Source organism: Cuculus canorus, chromosome 14 (assembly GCF_017976375.1).
Source record: "Cuculus canorus isolate bCucCan1 chromosome 14, bCucCan1.pri, whole genome shotgun sequence".
Taxonomy (NCBI): domain Eukaryota; kingdom Metazoa; phylum Chordata; class Aves; order Cuculiformes; family Cuculidae; genus Cuculus; species Cuculus canorus.
Window position 1 is genome coordinate 17920139 of NC_071414.1, and position 20624 is coordinate 17940762.

The window sequence follows — 20624 nt, forward strand, 5'->3', positions numbered from 1 at the left end:
ATGTGCTGCCTTATAGCTGAACAGAAATTGCTCTATATTGCGTTACCAAGGGGAGCATCCTTGATTTCAAACAGAAAAGAAAGTTTTACGAAACTCCCCCAACTTTATTTTTTAATAATACTTATCTATTTCAGTAGTTCTGCATCTCTGGACTCGCTCCTCGTTCTTCTGTTTTCTTCTCTCACTAGCAAGAACACCCAATTTTATCCCCAAACTGCCTCTGATTCACAATAGGCAATAACTCTCCTTATCTCCTAACGAGCTTATTAACGAGGGCACAGCAGCACCAGAGCAAACGTGGCCTGTGTAGAGCAGGCAGCTCACAGGGCTGCCTTTGACCTGTGACTTTTTATATGACTTCTTGTGGTTTGAGTGAAGGTGGAACGCTCCAAGCTGCGGTAAGCTTTTTCTTCAGTGTGGGAGCAACTGTATTTCCTGCCCGATATCAGCATCACGTGCTGCAGAAGTGACCTACATTCCTCCTCCCTGCTCAAGTTCTGAACAGAAAAGCATCTCTTGCAACGAGCACAAGACCCGAAGCAGCTGCTTGCCGTGCTGGGAGAGCCAAGGAGCACCGCTGGAGCCCACTGTCTGCTTTATCTTCTGGAGAAAGGAGCCAGCCCTTGCCAAGATGAAGGATGCTGCGGGACTAAGATTCCCATGGAGGGTGTGCTTGGTCTTGGAAGAAGATGGTGCCTTGCTTGCCAGATGCTGCTGCCCTCCAGATGTTTGCTCACCAATCCTGCTGCCCTCCGGAGCTGCCCTTAGAGAAACCCAGGTGCTGCTTTGGTGTCCCTAAGAGCAACTCCGGAGTGGCAGCATCCAGCACTGATCCTGCAAAACTGCATATGGATACTGAGCTCCTGGTCTGTACTTGCAAGAAGGCAGCGATGTCTGTGCTGCTGCAGAGACACACGGGCTGGGGCTTCCTGTAACCTCTGCTTTTCTGCATCACCTCTGCCCTCTGTTTTCCTTTCTTTTGATTTCCTTTTTTTTTTTTGTTTTATTTTTGATCTGTTTAAGGGTGTTTTCTTGCCGTTGGTGGAGTTTGGGCTTTCTGGAAGGAGGGCTTGGGTCAGGGTGAGCTGGATGGGTGCTTACTGTGTGGCTCCCAGGGGAAAGAAAGTGGCTGCGAGGGAACTGCTGGAGCCTTAGATCAAAGGGCAGAGCCCTCGAGTGGATAGACAGACATCTAAAGACTTAGGTGTGCTTTGCTTCAGGTCTCTAATGAGCTCGTTAGGCATGTGAGATCAAAACAGTTGAGAAAGCCACTAGAAAAGACCCAGAGTGTATCCCATGCTTCTGGGGCTCTGCTACACCTATGCAACCCCGTTTAACACAGTGCCGCTGAAGTGATTAATATAGCTAAAGGAAATGATTTTTGCTTTAAGAGTAACATTTAAATGTGCCATGGAATAGCCTGGAGGCTTCTCAAGCGCTGGCCCTACCACCACAAGCCGTGAAGCAGCTTTGTCCCTTTGGCCAGCCCAGGAGCTGCCCCTGCTTCTCCAAACGAGAGTCCACCACAGCCCGCTCCAAACAGAGCCACTATTTTAGGTGTAGAGGCAAGTCAGCTCTCTATAGAAACCAAAACACATTTTTGGTGGGATGTTTGGCCAACACCAGTTGCCATTTCCCCCCAGCTCAGTCCCGGCCATGCGATGGGGAGGGGGCCCGACCCGCAGCAGCCACTCACGTAGTTGTCTCTGGCAGACCAGCCGGGGTAGAGCTGCATGTGCAGCTGCCGTTCCTTGCGAGCCAGTTCGTAGTATTTGGCCTGCTCCTCTCGGGACAGCGCGTGCCACTGCAAGGACAAGCACGGGTGTGAAATGTAGCCCTGATGTCCTCTCTCAGCCCAACCCCACCACAGCCACCCCACACACCTGAGACCGTACGCTTAAAGGTTAAGAGCACCCAGTTCTGAAAGCAGATGCTTGTTACACGCTTAAGAGCAGCTGCAAAAGACAGGGATGATGCCCTGGGATGATGGTGCTGAGCCCTGTGTGCTCTTACCCTCCTTCCCAAGATCTGGTTGATGGCGGCGCTCTCCTTCAGGGTGCATTCGGCAATGACTTTCGCCCGCATTTCTTTCATATATAACATGAAAGCGTTCAGGGGCTTCTTGATAGTGGGCTTCTTGGCTTCCTTCTCTCTCTTTGGTTCTGGTTGAGGTTTCCTTTGGTGGACCAAAAGACGAGCTGTCAGTGTCAGAGCCACCCTCGAGCCCGGCTGCTTGGTGGCACCAAAGCTCAGCAGAAGACTCGATGCCAAACCCACACATGAGCGGATGGGGGATGCAAGATCTGCACCTTGGACACACGCTTTTGCCTGATGCAGGCAGAGCTCGGTGCTCACCCAGCTTCCTCCCATGCCAACGTTAATAGGGATAAATGAAACGGGCATTAAGGAGCTAACGCTGCTGAGGAGCCGTGCGGGCACTCCCAACTTACATGTTCCGGTCATAGTGCTCCATCTCTTGCTTGCCGGAGTGGGGCACGATGGCAGGGTGCGGGATGCCGGTGGTGTGCATGCCGGAGCCCAGCATCAGCGGGTGAGTGAACCTGCAACAGAGAGCAGATGAGCCGTGCCGGGAGGGCTGCGCCGGGGATGCTTGGGATGCTCGGGCAGCGGGAGCGGCGCGTCTCACGAGATGGCACTCTGACGGGGCAGAAGCAGACGACATGGAAAGCGAACCTGCGGGTGCTTCCAGGCCGGTGCGGGGCAGGCAGTGCCCACCACCCCTGGGTCACCCCCACCACGCCGGCAGCAGGCACGCGGATGGAAAGGATCCGGGTGCCGCTACGAGGAAACCATCCTGCGCTAGGATCCAGCCTGACCGAGATCAAGGGCGCTTTCAACCAGCAATTTCAGCTACTCCGGTCTCTGTTATTACAATATCTTCTTTGCACTGCAGAAAGGAATAACAAACTGTACGCAGGCTTTGGATGGGAGAGATTAGGACCACCCTGCACCTTTCTTTTAACAGAAACAGCATAAGTCTGAACATGAACCAAACTGCAACTGTAGGAGGTGCACCTTGCCTAAGCAATGTTCTCCACCAACACGGGACTGAGATCACGAGAGGTCTCACTAGCTTTCAAGCTTCATTAGCTCTCTCTCAAGTTTTAGAGGGTGAAGCCAGCGCAGCCGGCTTTGCCAAGCTTGCCACTTTATGACTGCACCTTGAGATGGCAGAATTGCCCATGGGAGATGAAGTGTTCATTAGATATGCTGGCACAAAAAGAAAAGCTGTTTAATTTAATCCACCAGCACAGTCTGATCCTTATCTGACCAGGTGTATTTTCTCAGCTGAAGCAGCGCTGCAAAATCCACCCCAAAATCCTGTGAGCAGGAGCTGCTGCACCAGGCTCAGGGAGGCTGTTGGGTCTCTGCAGGGAACTGTCAGCTCCGCCCTGGCCTTCGCCTTCCAGGTTGAGCGCAGGAGAGCCAGGAAAGCTGGCAGCACTCCCTCACCTCTGCTGCAGGGACCAGGGTTTGCATGGGTCGAAGGTTGCATGGATGGAGGTTTTTGCATGGGTAAGGGTTTGCATGGTTTTCCTGTGGGAATCCTCCACTAACAGCTCTTCAGGACAACACGAAGCAGAAGCAAAAGCTGGTGCGTGAGCACACGCAGCAAGCATGGGTGTCCCTGTGGTGCTGCTGTCCTCGCTGGAGCCACTGGAGGGGCTGGGCTCTGTGACTTCCATCCACAGGGGATGTGTTTTGCTCACTGGACATCATTGGAATCTGGGTATATTTACAGAGGGCAAAATTTGTCCTGGGTGACCATAAGCTTGCAGTACAAATGATCTAGGGCTGTGCTGCGGGGCTCAACCCACAGGATATTTAAGGTTAGTTGTGCCACAGGGCAGTGATGAGGGACTGGGGAGGCAGGAGCTGTGCTTACATCTCAGAGGGCTGAGCTGTACCTGTGGGAGGACAGCAAATCGCTGCCTGTCCTGCTTTTGAGGCTGAGACCACATGAAAAGGATCGCTCTCTGTAGAGCAAAACTCAGTGGTGGTGGCGGCAGGGATTAGGGCTACGGATATATTCAGGATTAGGGTTAGTGACAAGGAGCAAAATCCCGAGCAACGGATTTCACCTCTTTTACTCAAAGCTAGGCTGAAGGCAGAGGTTTCTGGCTTTGTTTAGACTTCTGCCGATTAAAACCAAATCCTTGTGCATCCTCCCGGGATGCTCAATATTCCCCTGACCGCTCTTTGGACCAGGCACTGCCGAAAGCTCCTTCTCTTCCTGCAGCCGCCCGGGGAAGGTGCGTGGCCATCCCTGGGCGGCCGTGGTCTGCTGCAAGCTCCTACCGCACACACTGCAAGCGGTGAGACCAGCTGAGCTGCTGCCCTGCCTCACACAGCTCATACTCACCTGGAGAAAGAAGCCCCAGCAGAAAGCGCTGACGAATACGGCTGTCTAAATCCACATGACGGGAGCGGATAGACAGACTGGCTCTGCCTGGGATCGGGAAGAAAGAGTCTATAAAGTATCCACCGCTACGTGGTGTTTCCTAAAGATACCCTTTGCTAAGGGGACATAGCACCGATGCGCCAGGAGCTCTGCCTAGCGGGATACTCGGGTTGTCGCCTGGGCTCAAGGGGCAATGTGGGACTTGGGCTTTATTTTGGGGCAAGCTGGGTCTCCCTGCAAGGGCTGGATCCAACTCTGACCCCCCCTCTGTCCCCGGTGTTGAGTAACACGGCAGCTTTGAGTTGATCCTGTTAGAATGCAAAATGTTGCCGTGAGCTGAAAAATTAGGAGATGTTGCTATTGCACAGATGATGTTGTTTAAAAGAGCAAAAAACTGAACCAAAAACTAACCCAAAAACCTAAAGCCTGGCGAAAGTCTCTCTGTGTGATGCACAAGAGGCTGCGCAGTCGCGGGATGCAGTGGGAGGATCCCCAAGCACGGGAACCGCCTGGTGTCCAGAAAGAAAGCACCTGCTCTGCCCCTGTACGTGCTTCAAAAATGCTCTCTTTTCCTCAGTGCGTCCCTGAAAGGATGTTCATTACCTTTAACCAAGCCAAAAGCTTGATCCTACATCTCTTTTGAAAGTTTTTTCACACTGGGGACCAGGCATGTACCAGACCTGGAGTTGAAAACGAGTTTTGAGAGAGTAAAACGACTATGCATGAAGTTCCTTGTTGCTCCTAGGAAGGGACCCCCACCCTGTTTTCATAAGGAAACAGCTCAGAAACACCTTGCCTTGTTCTTCAAACCTGCCAGAAGATGTTCCCAGCCTAAAACTGCGCATGGAAACCAAGATGCTGGAGGAGGATGCAATGGGGTGCTTAAACTTGTGCAGATGCTCTTGCTCCTCCAGCCAGGCTGCACAGGGCTGTGCCTAACACCAGCACCAGCTATTTTCAGCTCTAATAAGCCAAAAAGTGCCTGTTTATCAGTAAGTGCAGTGGCCTGCAGAGGCACTCCTGGATGCCAGGGATTTTTTAGGGCTAAAGACAGTTTCTGCCCCGAAGAGGAATAGCAACAGCATCCTTGAGCTGGGCTGGGGAGGAAGGAGGTTTCTGTTGCTGCTGCTCAAGGGGCTGCTGTGCCTCGGCTTGACCAAAATCTGCTGTAGAAAAGGCAGGCGAGGTGGCGGAGCTCTGTTTACACCCTGCCAGGCAGAAGCCCTCTCCCACCCCTTAGATGTCAGTGGGTATAAACACACCAACAAACAGCCAAGTGCTACCGAAACAACCTTTGAAGTTGAACACGGCTGCCTCAGGGCTGAGAAAACACTCGGAGCTAATCCAGAAGTGACATGCGTTACTGGAGAGGCTGAGATACTGGGATAGAAAAGGAGTCGGGCACTTGTGGCTTCACCCAAAGTGATTCTGACATGCAAATTAATGCAATTGCAGATTCAGTCCTTGATGGCTGGGAATGAATGATTCCAGCCTGTATCATCCGATGATGAAGGGTGGCTTGGAAAAAAGGCATGGGATGGCTGAGGAGGGGCTGTGAGGGCACCGCTGCTGCTCGGCCCAGGGACTGGGTGAGCAACACAGTTTGCAGCCTCTTGGCCGATGTTTGCTGCCAGGCTCCTGCGAGTGAAACTCACTCGACTGGACTATCAGAGGCTTTTATCCACTGTTATCCCAGCTAATTACAGAGAAAGATTGCAGCTCCTCCTCCCCAAGCACCCGGTGAGAACAAAGCCTGTTTCTGCCCAGCTCCTGCCCGACAGCTCGCAGAGGAAAAGCTGCTTCCCACATGTGGCCGCCCCTGCTCGGCAGTACCCGTGGGAGCATCCCTGGCCGGAGCATCCCCAGCCCGCAGCCCCTGCTGCCCACTGCTCCTGCATGAGGTCAACGCTGCTGCTTCTGCACCCACCCTCACCAACATGTTGAGCCTCAGCTGAGGCCTGGGCCCTCCAGAAGAAGTTTTGGGGCTCTTCCTGTAAATTTTGGGCAGGCAAGTGGATGAGCAAAGGCTCCATTAGACACACGCAGTCTGAGATGCTGCTCTCCACTCTGGGCCATTTGTTGCTTTACCTATCTGCTCTCTTAGTCACTAATGAGCTCTGCTGACGAGGCTGCTTGAGGATGCCCAGCCCGGCAGATGCTGGAGCAGCTCTCAGCAATTCCAACTCCCTCTGCCACCAAATAAACGGCAAAACCTCGCGCAAACCAGACTTTCCCCGCTCTGCGCACCCAGGGCTGCTCTGAACAGTATCCCACTCCAAGCGTGGCCCTGGCATTTGGCAAACAGGGTCCTTTCTCAACCCCAACTTTTTCTTTCATGTCGCCCCAGTACTTGTTTTTCCTGAGGATGAATCACATCGTATGAGGAGCTAAATCATCGCCCAAGAGTAGCAGATTTAGCACAGAAGGCAAAATGTAATCTCTTTGAAGCCAAACTCTATATCAAAGGCCTCAGCCTCTGTCTCCTTGTGGTTAAATATCTGGAACAACAAATTCATAAACAACCCAAACCCAAAAGCTAACATTTTACTTTATGTTTTAATATGCTTCACCTCTCCCATTCTGCAATACAGTCCTGTATCTGGTGGGCTCTGATGGACTTCTAGCAGCAGGGTTGGGTTACCTGCCCCCGCAGTTGTCCTCCTTGCACTGTCCTCCTCTCTTGGCCACCACCAGCCTCCCCGTGAGTCTCTGCAAGGTCCCTGCATCACTGACTGCGATTAAAAATCAATCTGAAGAGTGCTGATGCCCACGCAGCATCGCCTGCCAGACCTGGTGACAAAATTGGGTGGCAATGACCACGGAGCACACACCGGTGTACTTTTAACTTGTGTCCTGGGGGCAGGTTTCCCAACAGGCTGTGCTTTGTGGGATGCTCCTTGAGGCTGGCTCATGCAGGAAGGACATTTCAGGAGTGCTCCAGCTCACGGTGCCTCCTTCCCCGTCCCTCCTGGGGCAGCGGGCGCTGCTGAGCCGGCTGTGCCATGGCCGGGCTGCCGGGACTGGGGTCATTCGCTGGTCTCTGTCACAGTGTATTTTGTCTCTGTGTGTCAGAGGCACCATGGCTTGGTGGATGGAGCATCCCACTGGATTACGCCACACCGGCAGCACGCTCAAGGAAAGCCCTGTTTGTACTAAAAACCCCACTGAGGGGGAAAATTAGCTCCTACTCAAAAAGAGAGGCTTTTGGTGTGATTAGGAGGGATAGATAGGGAGCTCTCCCTGGGTTTCCTAATCCGCACAGGCAGGTAGATGTAAGGCAGGAGGTGGTTTGGAATTGGGCAGACTTTAACCCCACTCCAGCAGTGCCTCAGCCACCGCAAAGCCTTGAGCCTCTCCATGAATGTGCTCCCCATCTCTAAGCCAGGGTTAAATTCCCCTCTCCATCACACAGCACGCAGGAGGGATGAAGCACGCAGGTGGGGGAAAGCACCGTGGAGGTTATGGAGAACGGCTGCGCGCAGTTTGTTCAATCAATTGTTCACATATGGAGCGGCCGAGCGAGGCCCCGTGGGGCCAAGCACTCTACACTCACCATCCCATCGACGGCGTGATCTGTCCGACTCCACTGGGAGGGAGAGGGTAGAAACCTGGGATGTCTGAGGTCTGGGAAGGACGGTGCACTCCTAGAAGAAGGGAAAAGGAGATGAGTTGGATCTGGCCCCACACTGCCCAGCTGAGCCAGACTGCTCCAAAACCCCTGGCTGCTTCGTCTGTGGGCACTTGTGGGCAGCAGGGAATATCTGTGAAACAGCTGTCTGCAAGCGGCAGGATATTTTAACTGCCCTTTTTCTTGCTGTGGTTGATTCTGTGGGGATGTGGTGGGTTGTCCACATCGCTGCAGAATCACAAACACTCATCTAACTGGGTGGGGATGGCAGCTTGCTCCTGTACAAGCATCATCCCTGCTCTGTGCCACTCTGGGGCCAGGCAGCAGCTTGCTTTGGTAAGGATTTGACGGACCCTCTGCTCTTCCCAGAGAGCCTGCTCAGGTGCACAGCTGGTGGTTAAAGCCGTTCCTACCTTCCCTTCCTATCGGTCCTCACCAGGATGCTCCAGGAGCAGGCACTGGAGATGCTCCAGCAGGCATCACTGTTATCTTGATTTTAATCAATTTGAGTCCCTTTGCAAAGCAATTGTTTTGTGGGCTCTGTGGGTGCCAAAGAACACTGGAGGTGGGTAAGGTGCCAGGTGGGAATTCACCCTCCACACGGGGAATCTCTGCAATAAAAAGCTGCTGGCACAGGCAGCACGGCTAGAGAAGGCAGCCACGGCATCTCAGTTTTTATTCAGACTCAAAACCAGCCCACGGAGCCCAGGGCTGTGGGTGAGACTCAGACAAGCGTGGCGCTGCTGGCAAAAGCAGCCTCTGGCTGATCCCTGCACTGAAAACTGGAGGGAAGCAATGCTCTCTCATCGTGTAATGCGGAGCCTGATCCCTGGCAGGGATGGATCCTCGCCGCATCACCTCTGCACCCAGCTAAGCCTGCAGGACTTTGCAGTGTAAAGCACCAGCTCTGCGCTGACCGCTAATGAGCCCCAGACAAAAAATCCTGTGCAGAGTTGTCCAGCAGCTATCCCAGACAATAAATACATTTTCTAAATCAGTGATTAGTCACAAGCAAACTCAGAAGTCTGGATTATTCTCCCAGGTGTATTAAAGATGGATTATTAATCAGGAATGACACCATCAGATTCCAAGCATCTTATTGAGTTAGCTAAAATCAATACATAACCAAACCAAAGGGAATATACAGTGTAGTATGAGATTTACCTACAGCCGTGCTCAAGTGGGACACAACAGCAGCCGTGCTCAACAGCTCAACGCAGGCCAAACCAACCCAGCATCCACGTCAGGCAGCTGCCAGGATTTCCTGAGATTTCACCCTCCAACGATACCAGTTGTGTAAGCCAGAGCACAAGTTATTCTCGCTGGCCCGGTGGTTGGGCACCAGCCGCTGACTCAGAAGATCCTACCTGTATTTCCTTGTCTGCATGACCTTGGGCTACTGTGAAACACTTTAAAGGGATGCTGGGAGAATGAGTACGATGGTGACTCTCAAGCGCTTACACCAGGTGATAATGGGAGATATCTCAGTGATGAAAAGAGAGATGGGACACATCCAGAATATACGGGGAAGGAAACCCTTGCTCCAGCAGCACAGGGATGGGGCATGCAAAGCTGAGCATAGGAGGCACGTCCCAGCTGAGGATTAGGGTCTGAACCTCTCCACAAAGAGAACCTGGGGAGGTCTCCGAGATGGACGGACTCCTCCTGCCTCCGACATACATCTATAAGCTAAATGGGAAAGGGAAGACTGGAAAGTGCCTGCACTGAGGGTGCAGAGGGGTGCGCAGCCAGAGGACGGCTTCCCAGAATTACTGACCCACAGCAGAGATGAATTCTTGGCACTACTCCAGTGCCGACTGTAGCCTCCACAGAGAGATAAAACCAGCTCATCCCTTGGGTGAGCTGTTCCTGTACTGCTTAAGGCTCTCCAGGCGAACAGTGAGTCCCTGGAGGCGGCTCACCGTGAGGGGCTTTTGTGATCTGCAAGGCATCTGCAAAGGCAGCGTGAAGGAAGGTGTGTCGAGTCGCTTTCCCTGGAGACTTAGAAATCTGCACGCTCCCTCTTGAGATTCGGAAATCTGCCATTAGCTGAGCTTTTAATAGGTTTATTTTGTTAACTCTTCATGTTTTTCTGCTGAGTTCATTAGGCTCTGGTGGCTGACAAGCAATGTGCTGGCTGGAAGAAAACCAGGATGTGGCCGGGTATCTGCTACACCAGACCTAAATGCTCCCCATCAGCACCCCAGGAGTCCAGAACGTGGCCTCTGGGTTCAGACCAGGGATAACCAGCACGCCCTCCAGCCAAGCACACCCTCGATACCCCATCCTTTTAGAAGTGAACCTGATGTCTCTGGGTCGGTTTGCATCACTCTTGGGTGGAGGCATTTGCCCAAAGCAAGCAGCTGGTTTTGTGCCTCCATTTTTGCACTGATTTCTGGGGCTCTGATGAACCCCAAACCCCTTCCCGAATGTATTTTGACAACAAACTGTCAATTTGCTCGCTTTCATGTCAAACCAAGACCACATCTATGCAAAAACCTGCGTAATCTGAACTGATGTTGAAAGATTCTGTTGCACTAATGCAAGGCGGAGAAAAGCCTGATTTTACACTCAGCTTGCCTGTAAACCTCAAAAAGCGATAGGCTGGGGTGAACTCCTGTGCACACACCTATATTTTACAGTTCAGGGTTAACCTCTACCTCCTGTACTTTCCTCCACAGTCGACTGCTGTGTCCTGGACTCACACAGAAACCCAGAGAGCCAAACCATGTGACAACCACATAACGTGTGGCTACGGACACACACACATAACAATCCTATCAGCTATCAGACATCGATCCTATTTAGTCACAATATTTCCTGTTTCAAGCATTTATTTTCTCAAAATGACAACCTGACAACAGGTTTGGGTATGAGTCAAAGGAAAGATTACTTTCCATTTTCTGGTTGACTCTTACGCATCATCTTGCAGGCTCTGGTCTTGCCTCAAGCTAGAGGACAGCTTACATGGAGAATTAAGCTCACTTGATCAGCAGGGATGGCACTTTTGATATCAAACTCCTCTTGACCAGGACTATAAAGCATTGCCAACACGCTAAACAAACTCCTGCTGCTAAGCAATGCCCCACTTGACCCAAGCTTTTGACTTTTCCCATTGATTTGGGACCAGAAAGGTGACCACCTTGGTCCCAGCAGTCTCTGACACCATCCCCTTCCCACCACACAGGTCCCCATTGGTTCCATTACCTTGTTTCTGGTTGATGTCAGCGGGCAAGTGGGGTGAGTGGGAGCCGTGGCTGAAATGGTCGTTGCTGTAAGGGATGAGTGGGGTGAGCGGGTGGACTCCATGCGATGGCTGCACAACGGGAACTTTGTTGGACTGCAAGACACAAGGAGGGAGAGGGCTCAGAAGTCACCAAACTCCATGAGCAAGGAGGGCCGGTGCCCTTTGCAGTTCTGCCATTACAAGTGAGGCTGGGAATTACTGAGTCCCCAGTGTCTCTCAAGGGCAAGGCAGACAATGCCCTTCCCTACTTAAATAAACACTGCAGCATCCTGCAGGAAAAATCCAGAAACCAAGCAGTTCCCAACACCTGGAGATGACTGTATGAGTAGCTGGAAACCAGCTCAGATCAACATGAAGTTTTCAAAAGTCAGAAGTTCTTTTCACTCATTTCCAGTACCTTTTATTCCAGGATGAATGCTACAAGCACGTTACCCAATTCAGTGCTCTTGTTTTCTGCCTTGGGCTACCACAGGGTCTAGATCTGGACTTTCACATCCTGCGTATTCACTCTGAAAGCCACGCTTGGGCTTTCCTAACCGGGGCTCTCAAGCGGCGCAAGCCATGCTGAGGGCAATGCCTTCAAAACTCTGTTGTGGTCACCAGTGAGCTCCTGGGCTGAAACCCCTCTCGGTCCAAGCTCCAATGCTGGGAGAAGGTCAGGAGGGAGCTGAGACACTGCTGAGCATGCAACAAACCCAGGAAAACTTAAACAAGAAAAATCCAGTCTTCTCTTGCAGCTACTCCCGCCTACAGCATGGCGAGGCCATCGGAGCCCAACATCTTTGTAAAAGGCGCTTTTTTGTGAACACAATGGCGAGTACGTCTGCGTGTCGGAGCAGAGAGAGGGGAACCTGTTCAAAAGAGCTGTAAGGAAAACACACACACACACTGCTGTCTACCGCCAGCCTCCTCGCCTCGAGCGTCTCAAGCTGCTCCCTACATGCCCGGTTTCGCCCATGGTTGCCTTTAAACCCAAACTGACTTCGCCTTGGTGGTGGAATGTTAGGATTTGTCCCAGATAAATCCATAAAGAGAAACAGGACTGAGAACATCCCAAAAACAAGGAGAAAATGAGAACAGAGCAGGTAAGAGAGCCCTCCAGGGGCTGGGAGCTGCGTATCGCTAGCCAGACCTCTTGTGTCCCACCAGGACATCTACAGATGATTTGCTGCATGACTTCTGACAAGTCACTTATGATCTCTGGTCTTGATTCACTGGTGCTCTACACTCAGGTAATGATTTTGCTCAGGCAGAGCGAGCACAAAACGCCAGCTGGCTTTGGTGGAGGTGCTGCAGCTGGAATCGATGTCTCCAGAGGTCCTATCCTGGACCTCTCCCTGCTGCTCCGTGATGTTTGTACAGCAGCTCAAGAGCCTTGGGCAAGTCCTGTGTTTTGCATTGCTGCTCTGAGGAGCAAACCCATAAAGCGGAAAGCAAAACAGACCGATGGAGATGCTGCTTTACATCCGTCTCTCCCGCAAAGGTTTGCTCATGCAAATAAAACCCAAGAGGCATGCTGGTTTGCATTTAAGAATTAATGAAAACCTGAATTCCTGACGCTTACCAGGTGTAGATTTACTGCATACAGCATGATACTGGGAATGTAACCCCCATCCCCAGCGCAAACTGGTGTGGTACGGACATTCCTGTCCAGCAGCAGGGCCACGGGCTCTGTGGTTTTCCCATCGAAAGCGGTGCTGGGCTGGATCCGGCTTAGTTAAACACATTTGCCGCTTTGGGCTTTTACTATTCTTGCCCATGAAATGAGATGAAGAACAGCTTTTCAGTGATATTTCTAAAATTAGCTATGGTTTAGCTTATTTAAGAGCCAGAAAGTCTAAATCAAGGACATGCAGTTCTACGTGTATATTTTATCATGACACCAGAGCAGAACGAGCTCGATGCTGAGCTGTTTTGAAAACCTTGACTTAAGCATTTCTGCTGCTCAAAGTGGGGCAGATTTTTCCTTCCCACAGTGCCTGATCCAAAACACAGCACCGTCCACCAGCCGGCCCTGCTGCCTGACGACTGCTAACAGCTTTCAGAGCAGTGACGGAAGACACACACCACTACAAAGGCAAGTGAACAGTCCTGATGCTGATCCACAGGATACCTCAAGAGTGAAAAGCACAAAGCACATGTGGTTACAGCAAAGGCACGGACTATCCTTCTTCCCCATCAAAGCAGAACATGGTAACTTGGTGGTAAAATAGATCGCAGCCCAGTTATTCAGATTTACCATCAGTTCAGATGGGAAACAAGATGTTGCACCGGTGAGAATAGCTGCCCTTCCCCACATCACTTCTACACGTGCACTTGCCTTGCTGAAAATCTTCTCCCACTCTTTAAAGCCACAGAACGCTGGTGGGGTGGATGCTCAGGAGGAAGGTGTGGCAAAAACTTCTGCAAGAGGCTATTCATCCCCCTCCCGCTTCCTCCAGCTGGGAGTTTGTTACAGGAACCTATCTCCAATAGCAAACAGACCAATGGAAGAAGGAAACGTTGCACAGAGACCTGGTGAAAATGTTTTCCTGTGAGGGTGGGGAGGCCCTGGCCCAGGTTGCCCAGAGCAGGGGTGACTGCCCCATCCCTGGAGGGGTTCCAGGCCAGGTTGGATGGGGCTTGGAGCCCCTGATCCCGTGGGAGGTGTCCCTGCCCATGGCAGGGGTGGAACTGGATGGGCTTTAAGGTCCCTTCCAACCCAAACCATTTATGATTCTATGAAACACTGCAGCTGCCAACGGTCACAGCCCATGGCCTTGTCCACAGCTCCTGGTCTTCACCAGATGCCCAGTGGCTGCTGCACGCGCATCTTTGCTGTGAAATCACACCTCATTTATAGAACTCTACACACCAGAGAAATTGTATCAATTCCTCTTTTCCACAAGGTTTAGATTTAGTTTCTGTCATCAGCTGCAGCACATGAACCTTGAAGAGGCGTTTCAAAGCCAGAACTAACCAGCTGACTATGCCTTATGTCATAAAGTTAACCTGAGGTAAATATTTTCTGCTGAGCAGACTGATTGAACATCAGGGCAGTTGGTTTGCTGCCCTCTCACAGGTCGCCCAGGAGGACACGGGGTGGTGGTGGTCACGGGGACATGCTGTGGTTGGGTGAAGCATCTCACAGTCTCCTTCCCAAAGGCACATCTCAATAGAGCTCGGAGCGGCGGTGACAGAGCTGCTGGCTACCCACCCACCTGAAATAACACAGCTGATGCCCAGCGTCACCAAAGTCACCCCAGGTCACCTCCTGCCTGTCAGCAGCTGTTGGGGGCACAAGAAAGGGCTCTGAGGACAGCTCTGTCTCACCTCTCCCAGCACAGCCCTTTGAGGGCAGGTTGGGGAACGAGCTGTGCAGCCACAACCTCGCTACAGAAAGGAAGAGGTGCATTTACAGCAACACCAGAATGGTATTTCCAGTGGGGACAGAGCAGCAGAATAGGTTTTGCAAGCCTAAAGGGCCTTTTTCCCCTCTCAGATTTGTTAAATTACCACTCTCCTGAGTGCCCACCTCCGTGGTGAGTCTCCACATGCCTCGTGCTGGCACTTGGCGCTGGTGCACACACCGACCCCAGAGCGCATCACCCTGCCGGGATCGACCCACCCCCACCAACCTGCCTGAAAAGAATGAAACGAAAAAAAACTGGGAGGGAAGAAGCCGCCACTTCGAAGCCAAGAAGTGACTTTAATAACTAGAGGTAATTGGATGAGCAAAGAGAAAAAGCCGTGGCATTAATTATTAAGAAAGACTAATTGTTGGCAAAGCAAAATTAGGAGACCTCACTGCTCACGCATGAGTGTCTGATTGCGATAGCAGCTCGAGGCTAGCTAGAAACCTCTCCTTTCGCTGAGCAAACACAAACCCAGCAGGTCTTTCACAGGAGGATCATCCTCACGATCAGAGCTGCAGTGGTACTTGGCTCCGAGGTGCCGGAGCCGGCACAGCATCCTTCGCCTTTGCTCCCACCCTACCTTACACGTGCCCAGCTGGGCTGCAGCATCCTCGGACGTGGGCAGCCGTGGGGTTATCCAACCTCATGGATATATCCAACCCCATATAGCATGGTGCCAGCTGTTCACAACTAGAAATGAGTTTAGTTTTAAATAAAATGCAGGGGTTTTATTAGGAAATGACGGAAGATTGCAATCAAACATTATCTGGAAAGCACCTTGTGTTAGCGAGCATTTTGACTCATGTTTTTTTTAAGACTATTTAGTCGTGACACGCTCAAAACGAGCAGTTTTACTTTGCTGGCTTGAACGAGGAATTTTCTTTTAAAGTTTAAAGCTAATCCTAGCAAAATGTAGCACAGAAGGTCAAAAGTCAAAATTGGAGTTAAATGATCAAAAAAAAATTCCCATGGCTGGCAAATCTCTTCGCGTTTTTTGCTCTGTGAATATATGAGAAAAAAAATGTAAAGATTTTTTTTCTGCTTGAATCAGTTTAGGAAAAGAAACAAACAAAATAAAAGAAGGGAATGTGTTGTAAGCTGCGAAAACTATTCCTGGCTACAACTGAGAGCAGCAGTGGCCACACCAAGCTGCTGGGCATCCCAGCATCCCACCAGCGCTGGGCTGCTCCTATGGATGGGATTGGTTTTCATTCATTTTCTGGTAGACAACAATTGAAAACTAAAATAAAGCAGCCCCTGCCAACACTTGGTGTCCCATTCAGTGGAAAAGGTTTTGTTAAATGTCTTGATGGCTGCACCAAGCACCCAGGATCGGTCCCCACACCAGGCACTCGGGGCCACGTACACGACCTGCACCACGGTGAGCTGTTTAATACATTAAAGGTGAAGAGTAAAGGGCACTTTCTGAGCTGTGAGCACACATCGCCGGCTCATGTTGAGCTTCTCATCCTCCATCACCCCGAGTCCTTCTCCGAGAGCTGCTCTCAACCCATTCTCCACCCAGCCCGTGTTTATGCTGGGATTGCTCCAGGCGCAGGACCTTGCCCTTGGCCTTGCTGGACTGCATGAGGTTCACAAAGACCCACCTCTCCAGCCTGCCCAGGCCCCTCTGGATGCCATCCCTTCCCTCCAGCGTGTCGACCACGCCGCACAGCTTGGTGTTGTTGGCAAACTTGCTGAGGGTGCCCTCAATCCCTCCGGGATGCCCCCCAACATAGGGGATCCACGCACAAAGGGGATCCCACGTGCATGGGGACGGTGCAGGCCAGGGAAGAGGGACAGACTGTCAGGACCACGCACTGCACCAGTGCGGCTGGGGCCCAGCACCTTTGGCAGGTGACCGCAAGGGGTACTGCGTTCCCCGTGAAGGATAACGGGGTGCTGCTTGCCCCTTGCACAGCTCCCAGCCACCAAGCACACCTCGCTGGTGCAAAAGCACCGGCCAACACCCCGGAGGGCTGGAATCCGTGTGGTCAGCCCAAAAGCAAGCCAAGCAGGGATGAGCCTGCCGGAAAGCTCCGCATTGTGGGAGCCACCATCCATCCCAGCAGCCCCTCCATGGATGCAGAGGAGTGTGCAGGGAGAGGAAAGCCCTGTAATCCCTCTGTGATGCTCAGAGCAAGGTGGCCCCATCACTCCTGGCCATGCTTTGGCAGCATTCTCCTGGGCCAGGGGAGGCTGGAAGCACCCCTGGAGGTGCAGGATCCATCCCCCACAGCACAGCCGCATGAAGCACCCCGGCACACGAGCCGGCGGCCAGGGAAGCGCTGTGGTTTCCAGCCGAGCCGGGGAGCCGAGCCGTGGCGAGGCGAGATTACTCACATCACTTTCAAATTTTCCCACACTGGTGGCCCCAAAAATAGCGAAACGAAAAAGCCGTGGGCCAGCCTGGCAGCGGCTGGCGTGGGGCGAGGGGCCTGGCTGAGGGACAGGAGCTCGGGCTGGCGGTTGTGCCACGCTGGTGGCTGTCACCACCATGGCAAAGCGGGAGTTCAGCAGCCTGAGAGCCCCGTGCCACCAGCTGTGCCCTGCGTCCGGCTGCTGGGAGCAGCCCTGGGGGCCAGCTCAGAGCTGGCATGGATGGGGTGAGCTCCAAGCACATCTCTGTGCTCCTCTGCCCCACTCGGGTGCCTCCAGAGTGGGAACCCTGGGAGCAGCACACAGTGCCGCAGGCTGCAGTCTGACCCCAAGTCACCCCAAATATGTTTGCTTTGACGTCACTTCTCAGAGAAGGCGAGATGAGTAGAGGCACCAGCTATGAAAAACAAAACCTACAAAGTTTTGCTGTTGCTGATTCAATGAGGAATTAATTCCTTTTCACTGCAAAATTAGTCATCGTGCCACAGAAAGAAAGGTATAAGGTCAGGCTGCACTGAACACGCACCGCTGCTGGGGAAGGTACCCGCTACCAGGGGGATGTGGACTTCGCTCTTTATCCAACAATTAATTCAAATTAGCAAATCATTAAGGAAATTAGGTACATCCATAGCATCGTATCTGCTTTGGGGATGGCTCAGAGGGCAACACTTCCAGCCCGTGACCCAAACCCAGCTCTGCACAGTTTCAGGGTACCTCCAGGTTCTGACAACATCTCCCAGTTCGGGAGACAACTTCATCCCCCATTTTCCCATGGTGTCGCACCAGGAGATGCTGAGATAAAAGATCACCCCAAATACCCTCTGCGGACTGTTTTCACTGCAAGCATCGGGGCTGGAGCCCTCGGCAGCCTGCGGGTGAAGGCAACGTCGACTCATTTCTCATCTCAGCAGGCTTTTTTCTCTTTTCTCACTTTTGCTTCAGTCACATCACCCCAGCCCGCTGCTGCAGCAGAAAGGAAACAGGGAAAGTTAAAGCCACCCACGCTCAGGTGCTGCCCTTTCCCAGACGTGTACCCCTCCAGTAAAGCCGAATTTTAGCAGCAGCAGCGATTTCTTGGCCCCTGCTGGGTCACCCAGCGTGGCTGCAGCACGGAGGGCTGATCTGGCCTTTACTCTTAGCACCATCCAGAGTTGCTCCAGGGACCAGAAAGCCACATCTCCCACGAGCAGAAGAGCCCCGCTGGCCCATGCACCCCAGCTCTGGCTGGCCCGGGAGTGCTTAGAGCAGCAAACAAAGAGGAAAGTAATAATTTGCAGCTATTAATGCTTGCATCAATTTTGCATATGAATTGCTGTAAGGAGCTGATCGGTTCAAGATCTAAACCACAGATATAAGCAAACATTGTCCACGTTCAGGTTTTTTTTCCAAACATTGTCAATGCTCAGGTTTTCATCCAAACGTTGTCTGTGCTCATGTTTTTATCCCTGCACTCTACATCTTGTGGTTGAAGAAGTGTTATTCCTTCCACTCTTCCTTTTCCCTCTGATTTCTTTCAGCTTCTTCAAAATCCTGCTCTGCTTTGAAACTGCTAATGAGGCACCTGAGCAGCGCTGCTCTTTGCACATCGAAGAGGATGCGCTCACCTTAGAGGCAAAACCCAGTCCGGTGATGCTGACTGCAACTCGGATGTGCATCACAGCGGCGCTCGGGGACTCCGCTGGAGTAGGACCCGCTGCAGCAGGGGACAGATGCCCCAGTGTTTAACACCCTACCTGCCCCGGCACTCAGAGGGACAGCCACACTCCAGACACGATGGGGACAACTACAGGGAAAGAACTTCAAACCCTTTTACAGGTTCTCAGTGATCTTTTGTGCTGCTGCTGGTTTCTGTTTTTAAGCAATGATGGTTATTATTTTTAAGTTAAACTCTGCAAGGGAAATAGCTAAGCTTTTCATCGCTTACAGGCACAGGAAGAGCCGTTTCACTTCTCAAGTATTTATCTTCTAAGAGAAAGATGTAGGAGGTTCTTCATGAAACAACAGAAAAAAAAAGGCATGGAAAAATAAAGGTCAAAAGTCCTCCCAGAGGCCGCCTCATACCATGACAGGGGGCAAGCACAGAGGCAACTACTCCTCATCCCAGAAAGAGGAAACTCCCCCAAAAGCGAACTTTTTTGGCATCAGTGCCCAATGTTCACAGTCACATTCAGCACAAGAGCCACCTCACTCCAGAAGTGTCCTCAACCATGCAGAAAGTCCCCTCGCCCAGTGCTCGCCTTGCTCGGGAAATGCTGCTGGGATGCCGAAAGCAGCTTCTCAGTGCTGCATTGCCTCAGGAGGGGACAGAAACACCCCCCTGAACCCCATGCACGGGCTGCCACAAAGGCAATGGTGACATCTGGCTTCATGGAAACAAATGTCAGGGCAATATAACGGCGGGGCTGCATCACCTCCCCAGCTATTCCCCCTGCTTTGCAACATCCAGCCCTGGTCATCGCCTCTCTCGTGTTCTGGGCTACAGAGAAAAAATAATCTCTGTCCCCTTTGTGCTCCCTGGTTCTGCGAATTTGAATCAAAAGCTGCAAACCCTGGAGTTACCGGTAACACTTCAACTGAGAAGGCACTTACTTGACCCACAGAGGCTGATAATATCTGACCTCCTTTATTTTGTTCGGCTTCTCAAAGATGAGTGGTTGGTCTGATACCCAGAATTAATCAGGAAAATGTCCAAGAGGGCAAGGGAGGAAGGCAAAACAAAAGTATGACACCGAGCCAAGGCTTGCCCTGCAGTCGGGCTTGAGACACCATTTCCAAAAGGACCAGAGATTTCGCCCTCCACGTGCCCAGCCCGTGGGCAGCACCGGGACTGGCTGAACCTCAGGGGAAAAATCATAGAATCAGGGAATGGTTTGCGTCAGAAAGGACCTCAAAGCTCATCCAGTTCCACTGCCGGCCATGGGCAGGGACACCTCCAACTGGATCAGGGGCTCCAAGCCCCATCCAACCTGGCCTGGAACCCCTCCAGGGATGGGGCAGCCACCACTGCTCTGGGCACCCTGGGCCAGGGCCTCCCCACCTGAACAGCAAAACATTTCTGCCCAAGATCTCATCTCAATCTCCCCTCTTTTTGCTGAAAACCATTGCCCCTCATCCTCTCCCTGCCCTCCCTGATCAAGAGCCCCTCCCCAGCTTTTCTGGAGCCCCTTTCAGCACTGGAAGCTGCTCTAAGGTCTCCCCAGAGCCTTCTCTTCTCCAGGCTGAACAACCCCAACTCTCTCAGCCTGTCCTCACAGCGGAGGTTCTCCAGCCCTCGGATCATCTCCGTGGCCTCCTCTGGACTTGCTCCAACAGCTCCATGTCCTTCCTGTGCTGAGGACTCCAGAGCTGGACACAGGGCTCCAGGTGGGGTCTCGCCAGAGCAGAGCAGAGGGGCAGAATCCCCTCCCTGCTGGTCCCACGGCTCTGGATGCAGCCCAGGACACGGGTGGCTGAGTGAAATGTAGTTTGCACTGTGACAGCCACATCCCAGATTCAGACACAGGCAGCTTGGGGGATTTTCATCAGTTTTGAGAAACCATTTGCAAACCTCAG

At 52.3% G+C, this 20624-nt stretch overlaps 1 protein-coding gene across 9 annotated transcripts in view; it reads right to left on the bottom strand.

Moving 5' to 3' along the window:
• Window positions 1–20624, bottom strand: part of TCF7 (transcription factor 7) — a 75027-nt gene that overhangs the window by 12222 nt on the left and 42181 nt on the right. For 6 of the 9 annotated variants that reach the window (XM_054079396.1, XM_054079399.1, XM_054079398.1 and 3 more), the window contains exons 4-9: window positions 11259–11391; window positions 7977–8067; window positions 4385–4471; window positions 2451–2561; window positions 2014–2176; window positions 1697–1804 (exon numbers count right to left, since the gene is read on the bottom strand). In XM_054079396.1, the coding sequence (XP_053935371.1) occupies window positions 1697–1804; window positions 2014–2176; window positions 2451–2561; window positions 4385–4471; window positions 7977–8067; window positions 11259–11391 (693 nt within the window). The remainder of the gene's footprint in view (window positions 1–1696; window positions 1805–2013; window positions 2177–2450; window positions 2562–4384; window positions 4472–7976; window positions 8068–11258; window positions 11392–20624) is intronic. The other 3 variants (XM_054079395.1, XM_054079394.1, XM_054079400.1) reach the window with 1 other exon arrangement.